Source organism: Pholcus phalangioides, unplaced genomic scaffold, assembly GCF_987345545.1.
Source record: "Pholcus phalangioides strain wild (caught in Gottingen) unplaced genomic scaffold, Ppha-v1.0 ptg000003l_1, whole genome shotgun sequence".
Lineage (NCBI taxonomy): Eukaryota > Metazoa > Arthropoda > Arachnida > Araneae > Pholcidae > Pholcus > Pholcus phalangioides.
In genome coordinates, this window is record NW_028301596.1 from 29,738,371 (window position 1) to 29,752,570 (window position 14,200).

General features: G+C 34.7%; 1 protein-coding gene across 3 annotated transcripts in view; it reads right to left on the reverse strand.

The window, feature by feature from the left end:
* The window catches only part of LOC149088374 (angiogenic factor with G patch and FHA domains 1), a 62,036-nt gene that overhangs the window by 41,962 nt on the left and 5,874 nt on the right, over positions 1–14,200 (reverse strand). For 2 of the 3 annotated variants that reach the window (XM_089247451.1, XM_089247450.1), the window contains exons 2-7: positions 11,941–11,987; positions 10,629–10,748; positions 6,829–7,065; positions 3,283–3,556; positions 1,103–1,248; positions 285–377 (exon numbers count right to left, since the gene is read on the reverse strand). In XM_089247451.1, the coding sequence (XP_089103577.1) occupies positions 285–377; positions 1,103–1,248; positions 3,283–3,556; positions 6,829–7,065; positions 10,629–10,748; positions 11,941–11,987 (917 nt within the window). The remainder of the gene's footprint in view (positions 1–284; positions 378–1,102; positions 1,249–3,282; positions 3,557–6,828; positions 7,066–10,628; positions 10,749–11,940; positions 11,988–14,200) is intronic. The other variant, XM_089247452.1, reaches the window with a different exon arrangement.

Sequence of the window (14,200 nt, forward strand, 5' to 3'; positions counted from 1 at the left end):
AACAAACCCCCCCCTATGAAATATTTGAAAAAAAAATCACGTTTTCAAAACAACTTCCATGTTTAATTCATATATTTTTTCCTGATTTAAAGCAAGAAATACTTCATGAGAAAGAATACATGCACTTTCTTACAAAATTATTTCTGGATAATATCAATTGTCACTGAAGCAAATGAATTTTTAAAAAAACTTGAATTCCCAATGGCTACCAATTTACGTGTAAAGAGCTTCTGAAAAGCATGCATTCTGCATGTACAGTTTGCAAATATCTGGAGGTTTCATACCCTTATTTCATTGATAAATGTTCCATTCTGGCTCCCAAGATCAGCTATATAGAACTTCCATGAATCATAATCAAAGGAGATTTCAGCATGAACCTGAGAAAATCACTTATATCACTTAGCTCACGTGTAAATAAACATACATATCAGGAAGCAAGAATATCAGATTCATTAGAATTAATTAATCAGTTAAAAATCTAAAATTTTGTATTTTTCCAACTCTCCCATAATCCTCTTAGAATCAGTCATATTTCACCTGGGAATTTTCTGATCAAAAACATTACTGAATATATCTCACAGGTATTTAAATTTTTTAGCACGAAAACATTGTCTTCAAAACATGACTACAAGGCATAATTGACTTGTAAAAAGTTTTAAAAACTTCCTTTTGTTCATATATAATAGCAAATATATAGGCGCTCTATTTATTTTTAAGTTAAGAGTTAGTCTGTGTTGATCACTACAAGAGTCCTCAAACTGCCATATATGGTCAAACAAACCTGGAGTGCTGTTGGTCCTGCCCATGAGATCTACATGATAGGTAACAGGCATTTTATACATCATCTAATGGCCCTCCACAGAAAAAAAAATCAACGCTCAATAAATCCGGTGGACATGGGAGTAAGAGAGGCATGTGCAGTGAATAGCGCCACCTCCCATTTTCTGATATTGTTTCCAATCACGCGTTATGCGAATATGGTTCTTATCAGGTTTTATATGATTCATTTACATGCTCTCTACCATCCCCTAGATAGTTCGTGGGCTACACAAAAGGTCATATTCAATTTTTAATTCTCTCTGAATTATTTTTTTATACTTACTCGACTAATAGAAACATCAGGAATGTGGATAGCATTATTTTCCTCTCTTCCAATCACTCCTCCAGTACAAGTCATGAGTATTAAGCTCCCAATTTTTTGTTCACCAGATTCCTTAACAATAGCACGAATGCAGGGAGCCCAGTAGTCTGAAATCATCAAACTTTATAAATAAGTGAATCATTTTTTTATATATTTCTTGCATAACTCATTTTGTATCATACAATATCAAATTCAGTACCCACTATTATTGATAAAATCAGCCGATTTATAAAATTAAAAATAAATTACTGCTCTGCTACTAATGTAAACCTTCTGTATTTATGAGTCATTTTCTCTCTCTCTCACCTCACTTTTCTTTCTTTCAAACCGAGTATAACCCTGGTCTATTGCCAATGGCATTTTAACCGCATTCTAAATTTTATTTCATTTCATTGATCTAGCATCTCCTTCTCGTAACTACCAACCACTTTTGGAGACACTTCTTTACGCAAATAAACTGAAGAGCCAAAAAAACTGGTACAGCCTTGCGTATGCAAATAAAGAGATATTAAACCAATCAGAGTACGGCGCTGTGGTCAGCAACGCCTATATAACACAAGTGTCTGGCATAGTTGTTAGATCGGTTACTGCTGCTACAATGGCAGGTTATCGAGATTTAAGTGAGTTTGACCGTGGTGTTATAGTTGGCACACGAGAGATGGGACGTAGCATCTCCGAGGCAGCGATGAAATTTGGATTTTCACGAACGACCATTTTACGAGTGTACCGTGAATATCGGGAATCCGGTAAAAAATTAAATCTACGACATCGCTGCGGCCGGAAAAAGATCATGCAAGAATGGGACTGACGAGAATCATTAAACGTGACAGCCATGCAACCCTTCCGCAAATTGCTGCAGATTTTCATGCTGGGCCATCAACAAGTGTCAGTGTGCAAACCATTCAGCGAAACATCATCGATATGGGCTTTCGGAGCCGAAGGCCCACTCGTGTACCCTTGATGACTGCACAACACAAAGCTTTACGCCTCGCCTGGGCCCGACAACACCGACATTGGACTGTGGAGGACTGGAAACACGTTGCCTGGTCTGACGAGTCTCGGTTCCAATTGCTTCGAGCTGATGGACGTGTACGGGTATGGAGACAACCTCATGAATCCATGGACCCTACATGTCAACAGGGGACTGTTCAAGCTGGTGGAGGTTCTGTGATGGTATGGGGCGTGTGCAGTTGGCGTGATATGGGACCCATGATACGTCTAGATACGACTCTTACAGGTGACAGGTACATAAGCATCCTGTCTGCACCCATTCATGTACATTGTGCATTCTGATGGACTTGGACAATTTCAGCAGGACAATGCGACACCCCACACATCCAGAATTGCTACAAAGTGGCTCCAGGAACACTCTTCTGACTTTACACACTTTCACTGGCATTTACATTATTGAACATATCTGAGATGCTGTTCAGAAGAGATCTCCACCCCCTCTTACTCCTACGGATTTATGGACAGCCCTGCAGGATTCATGGTGTCAATTACCTCCAGCACTACTTCAGACATTAGTCGAGTCCATGCCCCGTCGTGTTGCAGCACTTCTGCGGGCTCGCGGGGGCCCTACACGATATTAGGCAAGTGTACCAGTTTTTTTGGCTCTTCAGTGTAGTAGAATAGTTAAAAATACCTAGCTCAAGAGAACTCATCAATGCTCAAAATATGTATTTGAAAAAGTGGTATAAAAACTTGGGGAAAAAAAATAGGAAATGGCTTTGAAAGAGCACCAAGAATGTTTATAACAGGAAATCATAAACTTTTTTTAAAAAATATGTCACTACTCTTTTGAAACTATTCGACTAAATGTAAAAAAGTAGAACATTTGAATCTCAATTAAACATTATTCTCCAAAAAAATAGAAACTTTTTGCCAGGTTTTAATTCCCAGAAAATATTTAACATGTTTTTAAGACAACTGGAATTTTTTTTCTTACTGGTTTATGCATTTTGGCTCTGCAATGGAGAGCCATTATAATGGAGATTTTATAATGGAGATTCTATGATGGCTCTCCATTTGCATGGAGCTATCATAGAAACGTGTAAACCAGTAAAAAGAAAAAAAATCATTTGTCTTAAAAACATGTTGAATATTTTCTGTGAATTAAACATCATTCAACTAAACTGTACCTCTTTTGTTATATAAAACGCTTGGACTTTTGATGATACAATAACTATCTTCATCTTCTGACATGCTGGTGCTCTCCTCACATATTTCCCCTTCTTCTGGTGAACTGTATTCACCATCATCCATCAGCTCCGTTTTCAATGAACTGTATAGCTCTGAACTGTATAACACCACCTCTGATTTCTTCTCATGAGTTGACAATTTTGAAGCATCAATGAACTGAGACTCATTGAATGAAGCTGGTGAATTTACTGAAGCAGTGTAAGAAAAGTTCTCCTACCCAAATAAAGTAGATTGATTTTATATAATATCAATCTAATTCAACATTAATAATCTGTCCATTATAAACAAGAGAAGATTATTAACTATAGTATTACTTCTCCTATCTGACTGATTAATATCATAAAATGATTTCTTAGATTTGAAAAAAAAAAATACAGAAAGAAGCAGGAACCCAAATTTTTTTCCAAAATTGTAAATAATAACCTTCCTTTGAAACGCATGGAAACTATATTGTGTTGTTGTAGTGTTTTATTTTAATTAATAACTTTCCTTTGAAATGCATGGAAACTATATCGTGTTGGTGTAGTGTTTTATTTATAAAATGCATTTTTTTAAAATTACATTTCATGTATCATTAAAAAAAAAATACTATAAAATATGTGGTTATCAATAGTATCAGGAAGAACTGTAGTATCAGGAAGAACTGTAGCAGCAGCAAGAACTGTTCGTGTTACTGAACATTGATTCATTCCAAACCCTAATTTTCAATTTCCCAATTTTATTAACAGTTTTATCTTAGATTGTCAATTTTATAAGCGATTTTATCTTAGATTTATTTATGTTTTATTTATGTTAATTTATTGAAAAGAAGTATGACAGACATGGTGGGATAAATCAACAAGCTATCCATACTTAGATAATACAACCATAATCTTTTTTTATGGGCAGTTTATTGTATATTATTGAATTTTTTTTTTTTGGAGATATATGTTTTGATATTGAGTATTTTGGTTATATTCGACATCCATATTTTTTAATGGGCAAATTTTTTCAACCACCTCAGTGGGAAATTTGCCTGTTGTGGCTTTTGTATTCATATTCTGTATATGTGATTCTATCCATGTAAATTTTATCTTTGAATAAAAGTCTGACATGGTCTTGTCTCTCTTCGGGGCAATGGCTGAAATCAGAGCCTGGGCCTCATTTCAGTTAAAAGTCAGAAAGTTATCGATTCGCAAAAAATGGAACTCTACTTTTAATCATAAGTACAGTTAAACCTTGATTATTTAACCCTCGTTTATACTACACCCTTTACAGACACACATTCTTAGTACTAATTTTTAGTGATGAGGTAACAATTGCTGCAGTCCGAAATTCTCTTTACAAAAAAAATGGAGGCAAGGAAAAAAGCAGATGAAAGTTAGCAATAATGCCAGTAAGTGGCTGGTAAATGATCAATACAATATGAATTAAAGAACATGGGGGGGGGGGGAACTGCAAGTTCGGTCAAACAAATAGGTCTGTAGCTGCAAAGAGATCACCTTATCAAATTCAAATACACCAAGGTTATTCAAATATACCAGCAAAGATTATTTCATCCTTCGATTACACAGAGAGGCAATAGAAATTCTCAAACTTCCCAACTGCTACAACAATAGAAAAGAAACAATAAAGTTAAGTCGAATTTGAGACCCTTTCTGTTCTGTAGTCAACATCAGAATGAGGAAAAGAATTTATTAGATGACTCTGCAACTGACAATCGGAGGGGGGGGGGATTGTGCATTCTGCCTGCATGGTTAATGACCAATTCCAACCAATTAAGTCAAGCCAAAACAGATTAAAAACAGCACCTTTTTAAATAATTCTGTGACCCTAGACTAGAAATCATACTTTTAATTCTGTTCTGTTCATTGCAGTAAGTCTCATCTACTACTTCCTGAAGATGCCAAACACAGGTGTTGGAGAAAGGTCTAGTCAAAACTCAAAAAGTCCCATTAGTCAGAGAAAATCGGATTTGCATTCAACAATGCTAGTGTTTTTCAAAACGCTTTGTTAAATTCAGCCATTACAACTAATTAAAATAAATGCTGCTGAAATTTTTTATAATAGAACTGCTAAGCATATATTAATGGGCTAAATTTTCTATTACTATATATAGTACAACCCTTCTTAACGATTACCTCTCTGATGCAGTCAGTGGCACATTTACAGGAGGGGTGCTTAGAGGGCTATAGCTCAGGGTTGCGAGTTCAAAAGGGCAGCAAAATTTGTATATATATAAAAAAATTAATAAAAATAACCCTCAATAAATCCACCTCTGTTCAGATAGATAGAGGCTGGGTCAGTGAGTGACCAAAAAGTGACCTAGAGAGTTTGCAAGCATGTGAGTGAGCAAAAGAGTGGCATACAGAACAAAGGACCAGATCAGTGAGTGACCTACAGCGTGTGCAAGAATGTGAGACCTAAAGCATGTAAAAGCATGCGAACGACGAAGAAAGTGACCTAGAGTGTGTGTAATCATATGAATTACCAAAACTGTGACCTAGAAGGTGTGAAAGAATGTGAATGACCAAAATAGCAACAGAATACATGCAAGCATGTGAATGACAAAAAAAGAGAGAGAGAGAGAGTGTGTGTGTGTGTGTGTGTGTGTGTGTGTGTGTGTGTGTGTGTGTGTGTGTGTGTGTGTGTGCGTGTGCGTGCGTGCATGCGTGCGTGCGTGTGCGTAAATGACCAAAACAATGACTTAGAAATATGGGTGTACTTGCAGGAGAGGAGGGAGGGCAAGCAGGTTATAGCACAGGGTGGCGAACTTGAGGAGTAATTCTTCCTTTCTTTCAAATTGAGCACAACTCTGGTCTATAGCCATAGGCAATTCACTAGCTAGTGAGTTGTGCCGGAAATGTAAGTGTGTGTGTGTGTGCTCGTAACAGTCTTGAGTACATATCTAGAGTTGTGTCAGATTTTTTAGTGCTGCCATTTATAGCTCAGAAGTGAGTGAGGTGTAATGATTGAATATTTGTACTGTTTATACCCAATTGCTCTCTGTGGCAAGACTTGTTAACGTGAGATCGACTCGCACTAGCCCCTCGAAGTTGAAACCACAGAAAACAACTTCAATCGACCACCACTATGGCAGAAAGGGAGTCAATAAAATTAGACAAGAATGGGAGAAGGGTGGCAAAATTTGTATAGCCCACATGCGGCGAAACCATAAATGTGCCTTTGGATGCAGCCACTCTTATTGTACAGCAAAAAATAATTTTCCTTGAATAATAAAAGTATGCATTTCTATCTCCTGATGAACGGTCACCCCTCTTTTATGGACAAATTTTTTTGTCCCACCAGAGCCTGCAAAACAGAAGGTTTTACTGCATTTGTGATGCTTCCATTGTATTTGATTTCCAATTTCGAATTCTAAGCAGATAATTTATTTTCATATGTCTGTCACAAAAACTAATTTTTAACAACTTCACACCTATATCAAATCATCAGAAGAAAAGTAAAGATGTGTATTTAGTATTGCAAAATTAGAAACATTTCACCTCTGATTTTGTTTCTTTACTGCTTTCTTCTATGTTTGACCTCTCAGACGAATTGACTCCAATAGAATCACTGAGCTTCAGATCATTCACACCTTCTGAAACTATTTGAGTGTAATGCAAATGGCTTTCATTTTTATCCACCTGTCCTGAAACTTGAGCATAGAGTTCATATCTCTGTTCATCTGTATTATACTTGTAATATGTCTGTGAATACGGTTCATAAAGGAGGTTTCTTTCCTATTCCATAGCCAAAAAAAAATAAATAAATAAATAAAAATAACTTATAAACTTCAATAGAAAATGAAATTACAGAATAACAACTTCAAATAAATTAACAAAAACCAATCAGTTAACATATGCAGAAATTAGAAAAAAGTGTTTACAGTGAAATTGATGTATAATGATACTGTCTATAATGACATTTCCCTGGTCTCTGCAGAATTTCTATTTAATAGGAAATAGAAATAGTGCATATGCTTAAACTGTCTACAACAATAACCTGCCTACAACAATAACCTGCCTACAGCAATATTTTCTCTAGGTCCCTACAGTATTGATATAGATAGGTTTTACTGTACGAATAGATTCATCCCTTTCCAGAGCGGCTGTCTTTGGGAGGTTTTACATACTTTTTCAAAAATACAATAGATGCCACTTGTTAGAATCATGGATAATATCATTTGATTATTGTCATCACTTTGTACAGAACAGACCAACATCATAACATCTGAAAATTTTTTTTTTGTTACCAGGATTTTGGTTTATGTTATATATTTTTGTTGTTGTTGTTGAAAGTATTTATTTGCACATTTTGAAGCTAAGAGTGAGCCAGACCTGACTTTTTCCCCCATATAAGTTATCATTATCAAACCTTCAAGACTATATAGGAGGTCAAAAGTGAGCCGAATTTTCATTTTCACAATCCCTTCTGCGTACTCAGTTTACAATGCAAGACTAGAGATATAAAATTCTCAAGAATAATCTTTCGGAGAATACTTTTGAGAATATTCTCATCGAGGAGAATATTTAAGAATATTCTCTGGTATGACTACTATTATAAATAACTTGAGAATATTCTTATAAGTTCTTGATGAGAATATTCTTATAAGCTCTTGATGAGAATATTCTTATAAGTTCTTGATGAGAATATTCTTATAAGTTCTTGATGAGAATATTCTTATAAGTTCTTGATGAGAATATTCTTATAAGTTCTTGATGAGAATATTCTGTTATTTATAATATAGTTACATATAATATCCTTGAGAATATTCTCTGAAAGGACTACTTTCATAAATTACTGGGGAATATTCTTAGAGAAAATAAGAATTATTCTGAAGTTATTAATAATATCCTTCCAGAGAATATTCTCGAATATTCTCCTCGATGAGAATATTCTTCAGTTACCAAAATCTTTCCAGAGAGTATTATCAAGAATATATGTAATAACATGTATTATAATAAATAATTTCTAAATAACTTTAGAATAATAATTATTACTTTTGATAAGAATATTCTCTAGTAATTTATAATAGTAGTCCTTTGAGAGAATATTCTCAAGAATATTCTGTCCCCGTCTCTTTTCCCGTCAAAAAGATAGGTACATACATTGAAATTTATAGACCACAATATTAAAGTTTGAAAGCAAGAAAATTAAACCAACAGGGCTGAATTGTACAACTTTTAAAGAAATGTGAGTGATACAGAATTTAAATGTATGTGCATTGAAGAAAACAACAGTTCTGTATCTTCTTAGAACGACGGTGATTGTATAATAATTGCTTCCTTATCAATAAACTTTAATTCTCTTTGTTGTGAACTTATTTCTGAAAATTTATCTAATTTTAAAATAATTTTTTAATGTTTAAATCTAAAGGTTTCTAAAATCTTTATAACCAAACTTTTAAAACCTCTCATGACCTGGAATATCCTGAGAATATTCTCGAACTAAAAGCTGTCATTGGGGAGTGATTATAATAAAAATTGTTTTGTTGTAAATGTTTCAGACAATGAAAACTGATTTATATTTCATAATATAAACAAAATTAGTAAAAAAATTTAAATTATTTAAAAGAAAAATGAATATTCTCGATTATTCTCCAATTTTTACTTCCAGGAGACTATTCTCAGAATATTCTCACCTCACATCTCTATGCGAGACCCTTCTTTCAGTTCTTGGTCAGTTTCTTTCAGTTGACCAGATTCATAGTTACTTGGCCAAATAAATTTCTTAAGGGATCTAGAGAAATTCACCATAAATTAAAGAATTATCATAATTCATAGGACTCCTTCCAATGGTTTAATAATAATTATACAGTCAAACCCTGTTGTAATGCCACCATTCATTGCAAAGAATTTTGCAGTACAACGAGTTTGGTGTTATATCGGATCATGCAAAGGTGGCTTAAGCGAGGGTGCAGGGGGTGTGGTTCACCCAGGTGGCTGGTCATAAGGGGTGGCAATCTAAGCTTTTCTTTATAAACATTTTTTTTAAATTATGGAATTATAAAATGTCAGGACACCATACATTGTCACTCTTTTTTTAGCCATACCTTGACAACGAAAATATTGAAACCTTACAAAACAGGCAGGACCTGGGCCCGAAATATCAGAAAAAATAATAGACTCCATCACACGGGACAAGTGCGCAGTTTGGTTCTTCCAGGGGCATATTTATGGTTTTACCGCCTGTTGGCTACACAAATTTAGCCACCCTTCTAGTCTAATAATAATAATAACAATTCTAGTCTATGAAGCGTTTGTTTTTTTTTTTGGCCTGAAATATGCAATTTTCGTCCCATTTGGCGCCAACTGGGGCAAAAATTGCTGTAGTTAAGGGAGGCTGCTGACTCCACTCAGCGCTTCAAGCTACTAATGCGTGTTAAAAGGAATTGAAAAGTGTGTCTCAGGTGTATTGGTTAGCGCACTTTCCCGGTAACCCACTTTTCTTTCCAAATATCAGTTTCAGCAAAAAAGAAAATTAAATTTCTCAATTCTAGTCTAATTTTCTTGCCCACTCATTCTGACGTTCACATGTTCCCACATGTTCTGGCGTTCATTCATTCATTGCCCACTCATTCCTCCAACTCGCCACCCTGCATTATATACACATTGTTCCTCCCCCGTGATTGCCCATATCTTCAAGTTATTCTTTTGGTCACAATATGCTTTTTAAAAAAACCCCTGACTACACCATTATTTATTCTTCAAGTCATTTGCTCTATATATAAACTGTTGTTATGCTGACTGATAATAACAGTGGACTGAAGAAGATAAATCAACTCCTTTTGGAAAAAAAACAAAATGATTGATGGGAGAAAAAATTTTGTGGAAATTCTTGGAAAATGACACATTGACTTTGCATACATACAAACAATAGTTAGCATTATAACGAGTTGGTGCTAAAACAGAGTTTTTACATTATAGTCCCCATATAGAAGATTTTCTCACTGAAAATTGGTGATGCTAAAACGGGAGGGTGCTATAACAGGGTTCGACTGTATAATAAATGCAAGAAATATATTTTGCCTGTTTTAAAACAATGAAGAAAAAAATGACATGATTGAACATTTTGCAACAAGTTATGTGGGAAGGCAAAACACAGTTTTTCTGTTTTCATACATCCTGTTCAACAAAGTGGGACAAATGGTCATTGTATTTATTCACTTTCAGATCTTTCGGAATGTTATCAATCAATTATTGTTATCAGAAATCCTGATGTTATCACATTAAGTGTCCCTCTCTCATGCACTGTATTAAGACTACATAATGATGGTAAATATAATCATCATTAATGCACTTACAGAGTCATAATAATATCCAGTAGATGGACTGAAATACATGTTACAGTTTTCATCATATACGTAATCATTTTGTGGATTCTGTTTCTCAATCGCCTTCTGAAGAATATCAGAAACTGAATTCTGAAAATAAAGGAAATATTCTAATACATTTTTTAAGTATTTCCTAAAAATGAAAAACAAGGAATTGAAAGGAAAAAAAAACATCTATACCCAAATTTTTGCATTGTTCTGCAACAAGCCTTCTGTTGACTGAAAATTTCCTGGCAAAAATTCCTATATAACGTTTTCTATGCAAAAGTGTCTTTTACTTAAAATTCTTCCCAAGATTGTTTGGCGACAAACAATATTCTGCTTTGGGGCCATTCACAGAGTGTTAATAAACTGTTTAAAAGAAATTTAAGGATAAAGATAGCACCCATCAAGACGATTAATATTTACAATACAAATTATGGTTGCAATCCACTCAGTGTCAAAAAAGCTAAACTTAGAAACATGTCAAACAAGTTCTCACTTCTAATGTAATTTCTGCTCTGCCAAATGTACAATGAAACCCTTGAACATCACTTTGCACAGGATTATGCTACTTATAATTCCATTATGTCTCTTTTTTTCAGTGTTGATACTTCAACGGGAGAATTTACTTTGTTTTTCTGACACTCTGAGTGGTTTGCAACCATGCTAGAAGGGTGTTCTTATAATTTTGGTGACAATTCAATTTTGAACTTGGCCAATCTTTCTGTACTTGTAGCTCGCTTTAAATCCAGATATTTCGATGAAAATGATGTCATAATGTAAGATTTTTTCCGTTCTTTCCAAATATGTACTTGGTTTTCTTGTAGGGCTCCCAGAAACTTCACAAATTTTGGTTTTCAGACTGGATGCCCCCCCCCATAATCGGTCATTCACCATAGCTCGAAAACGGTTCATGATAGGACAGGGTTGGTGGAGTATTTCATGTTTCACTTAGGCTCATCTATCACCCCCCTTTAGTTTAGCAAAATATATTGAAATCACCCTGTATGTACATAGCCCTTACAATCAGTGTATGCTAATAGTCCAATCTAAGTGTTACCATAACAAAGAAATATCAGAATGTGAAGGGGAGGGGGGTTGCTCTATGATTTTTTTTTTTTTGTACATTTGTTGCTAAATTTTTTAAAAATACATTTTGATATTTGTCCTTCACTCAAAGGTCTTTTCTGCACAACTTGTTTCATATAAAAATAATGATGAAAATATAAAACAAAAATTTTAACACAATGTTGCAGAAATGGGAAGTTTTACAGCGACAATCTTCAAATGATATATTTACATCTTTTCTTCCATCTGTAGCCCAATCGAGAGCTGATCCAGTGGAGTCTGGAAAAGAAAAATTTGTATTATCAGATAGAGGTTTAATACTGATATAGAGAGATTACAATAGAGATTATGAGAGAGTAATAATGATATAGGTAGACAGGAACGAATACATATGTAATATGCATTATATTCTCTAGATATTTAGAAGGTAAAAAAATGAATTATAAGAAGGGATTGACATGACAACTAAAAAATTATAACTGATATCTAACATTTTCTGTGTGAACACTAAATTTGAGTCTGAGGACAAAATTTTTTAAAGCTATGTTATCAAGCACAAGATTAGCTCCTAAAAAGTTATGCTCGCGCAAATTGATTTTTCCATTAGTCAAGGCATGATGAAAATAAAAATTTCAGAGGCACAGAAAATATTTTAACTGTATATTTTCACTCTTATTACCCCTAAATATTTCTTGTCGAAAGATAAACTAATGTTTTGTATGATAAATTCCCCTTTCTCAGAAAACAATAATAAAGGTAATTAATATATAATTTCTCAACAAAAAAGTATAGAGAAAACAATTTATACTTGCGTTTGGGTCAGTGTTCGCTAATACGCATCTAGATATGTGATTCACATATCAAAATTTCATTGAGAAGTGAAAATACTCCTTGAAATTTTAGGTAATTTTTTTTTAAATAGATATTTCTTACTGATTGAAAGAAAAAATACTCCTCTTTTTACAATACCCCTTAGAATTTTGGAGAGTAGTGAAATTAATCTTCAAAATTAGATTTTTGGATTATACTGGTCTAGAGTAAAAGTATCTAAAAGTACTGGCTGAGAAAAAACAAAAAATACTTTTAACGCGAAACATGTGCAAAAAAAATATGGTAATTATGACGAAGAAAAGAAACTGTTTCATGGGAGTCTACACATGTGTCACAATCACCTGAATAATAGCACAGAAAGCTATATTCTTATTTTAATGAACTTCATCTAAATTTGGTTTAGCTTTCACTTTCAACTCAAATAAGCTATGTATAATATGCTGTGTTCCCAGTAGTTTACTTTAAATATATTTGACACAGAACTTTTTTTTACACCCCTTTCCATTTATATTCCGGTTTCTGAAGTCACCCCACTCCGTTTTTTATTTTTTCATCAATAGATTTTTTTAAATTTGCTTGAACAAAGTTTCAAACGAGGCGTAATGAAAACCTTGATCGAGAGGGCAAGAAGACTATGTGAAGGAAAAGATCTAGGTAAAGAGATTGAGCACTTAAAATCAGTTTTCCGCTCTAATGGGTACACGAAAGACGACATCAAGAAAGCCTTACGCTCCATCAAGGAATCACCAACGGAAAATGAGCAGTCACAATCAATTGGAAAAGCTGTGCTGCCTTTTATCCCCAGAGTGACGGCAAGAATCAGCAAGGTCATGAAAAAACATCGTATAAAGACCATTTTCAAACCAACCAGAAAAATATGTGAAATGCTGCGATCAGCAAAAGACCACCGTGACCCTCTATCAACACCGGGGATCTACCGAATACCGTGCACCTGTGGTCAGGTATATATTGGAACCACAAAAAGATCTGTGGCCACGAGAATAAAAGAGCACGAACGATGCTGCAGAATGGGCCAAACAGAAAAGTCGGCGGTGGCAGAGCATGCGCTTTGCGACAACCACAGTGTACAGTTCAGCAAAACACAGGTAATAGCTAATGTTGACCACTTCTTCCCACGAATCTACAGAGAGGCTATTGAAATATACAAGCACAAAAACAGCTATAATAGAAGAGAAGAAACTTTGAAATTGAGCACATCCTGGACACCAGCTCTCAGAAGAACAAGAACCTTTCCCTTCAAGGTCCAGCAACAGAATGATGACAACAGCCAATCAGATAACTCCACATCTCTCGGCAAATCAGGTTCTACCAGCATAACAACTGTTTACAATACGCTGCCAGCCATAGAATCAACTGACCAATCGCAAAACAATAGTGTAGTTCAAGCCACTTATGTGCATAAATACAACCTGAGACTCCGGAAAACTTGACTTTGATCCAGTTTATCAATTCTCCTGATGATGCCAACCACTAGTGTTGGGGAAACGTTGAGAACAAACTCAAACGGACGACGGTCTTCGAACCCGAAAAAACAATTTTTATCAAAGTTTCATTTGTTAAGGAAATGGCCTTCTCCTGGCTGTCCCCAGCCCATTTTTCAAATTTTAAAATAATTTTCTATCTCAAAACAAAAAACATAT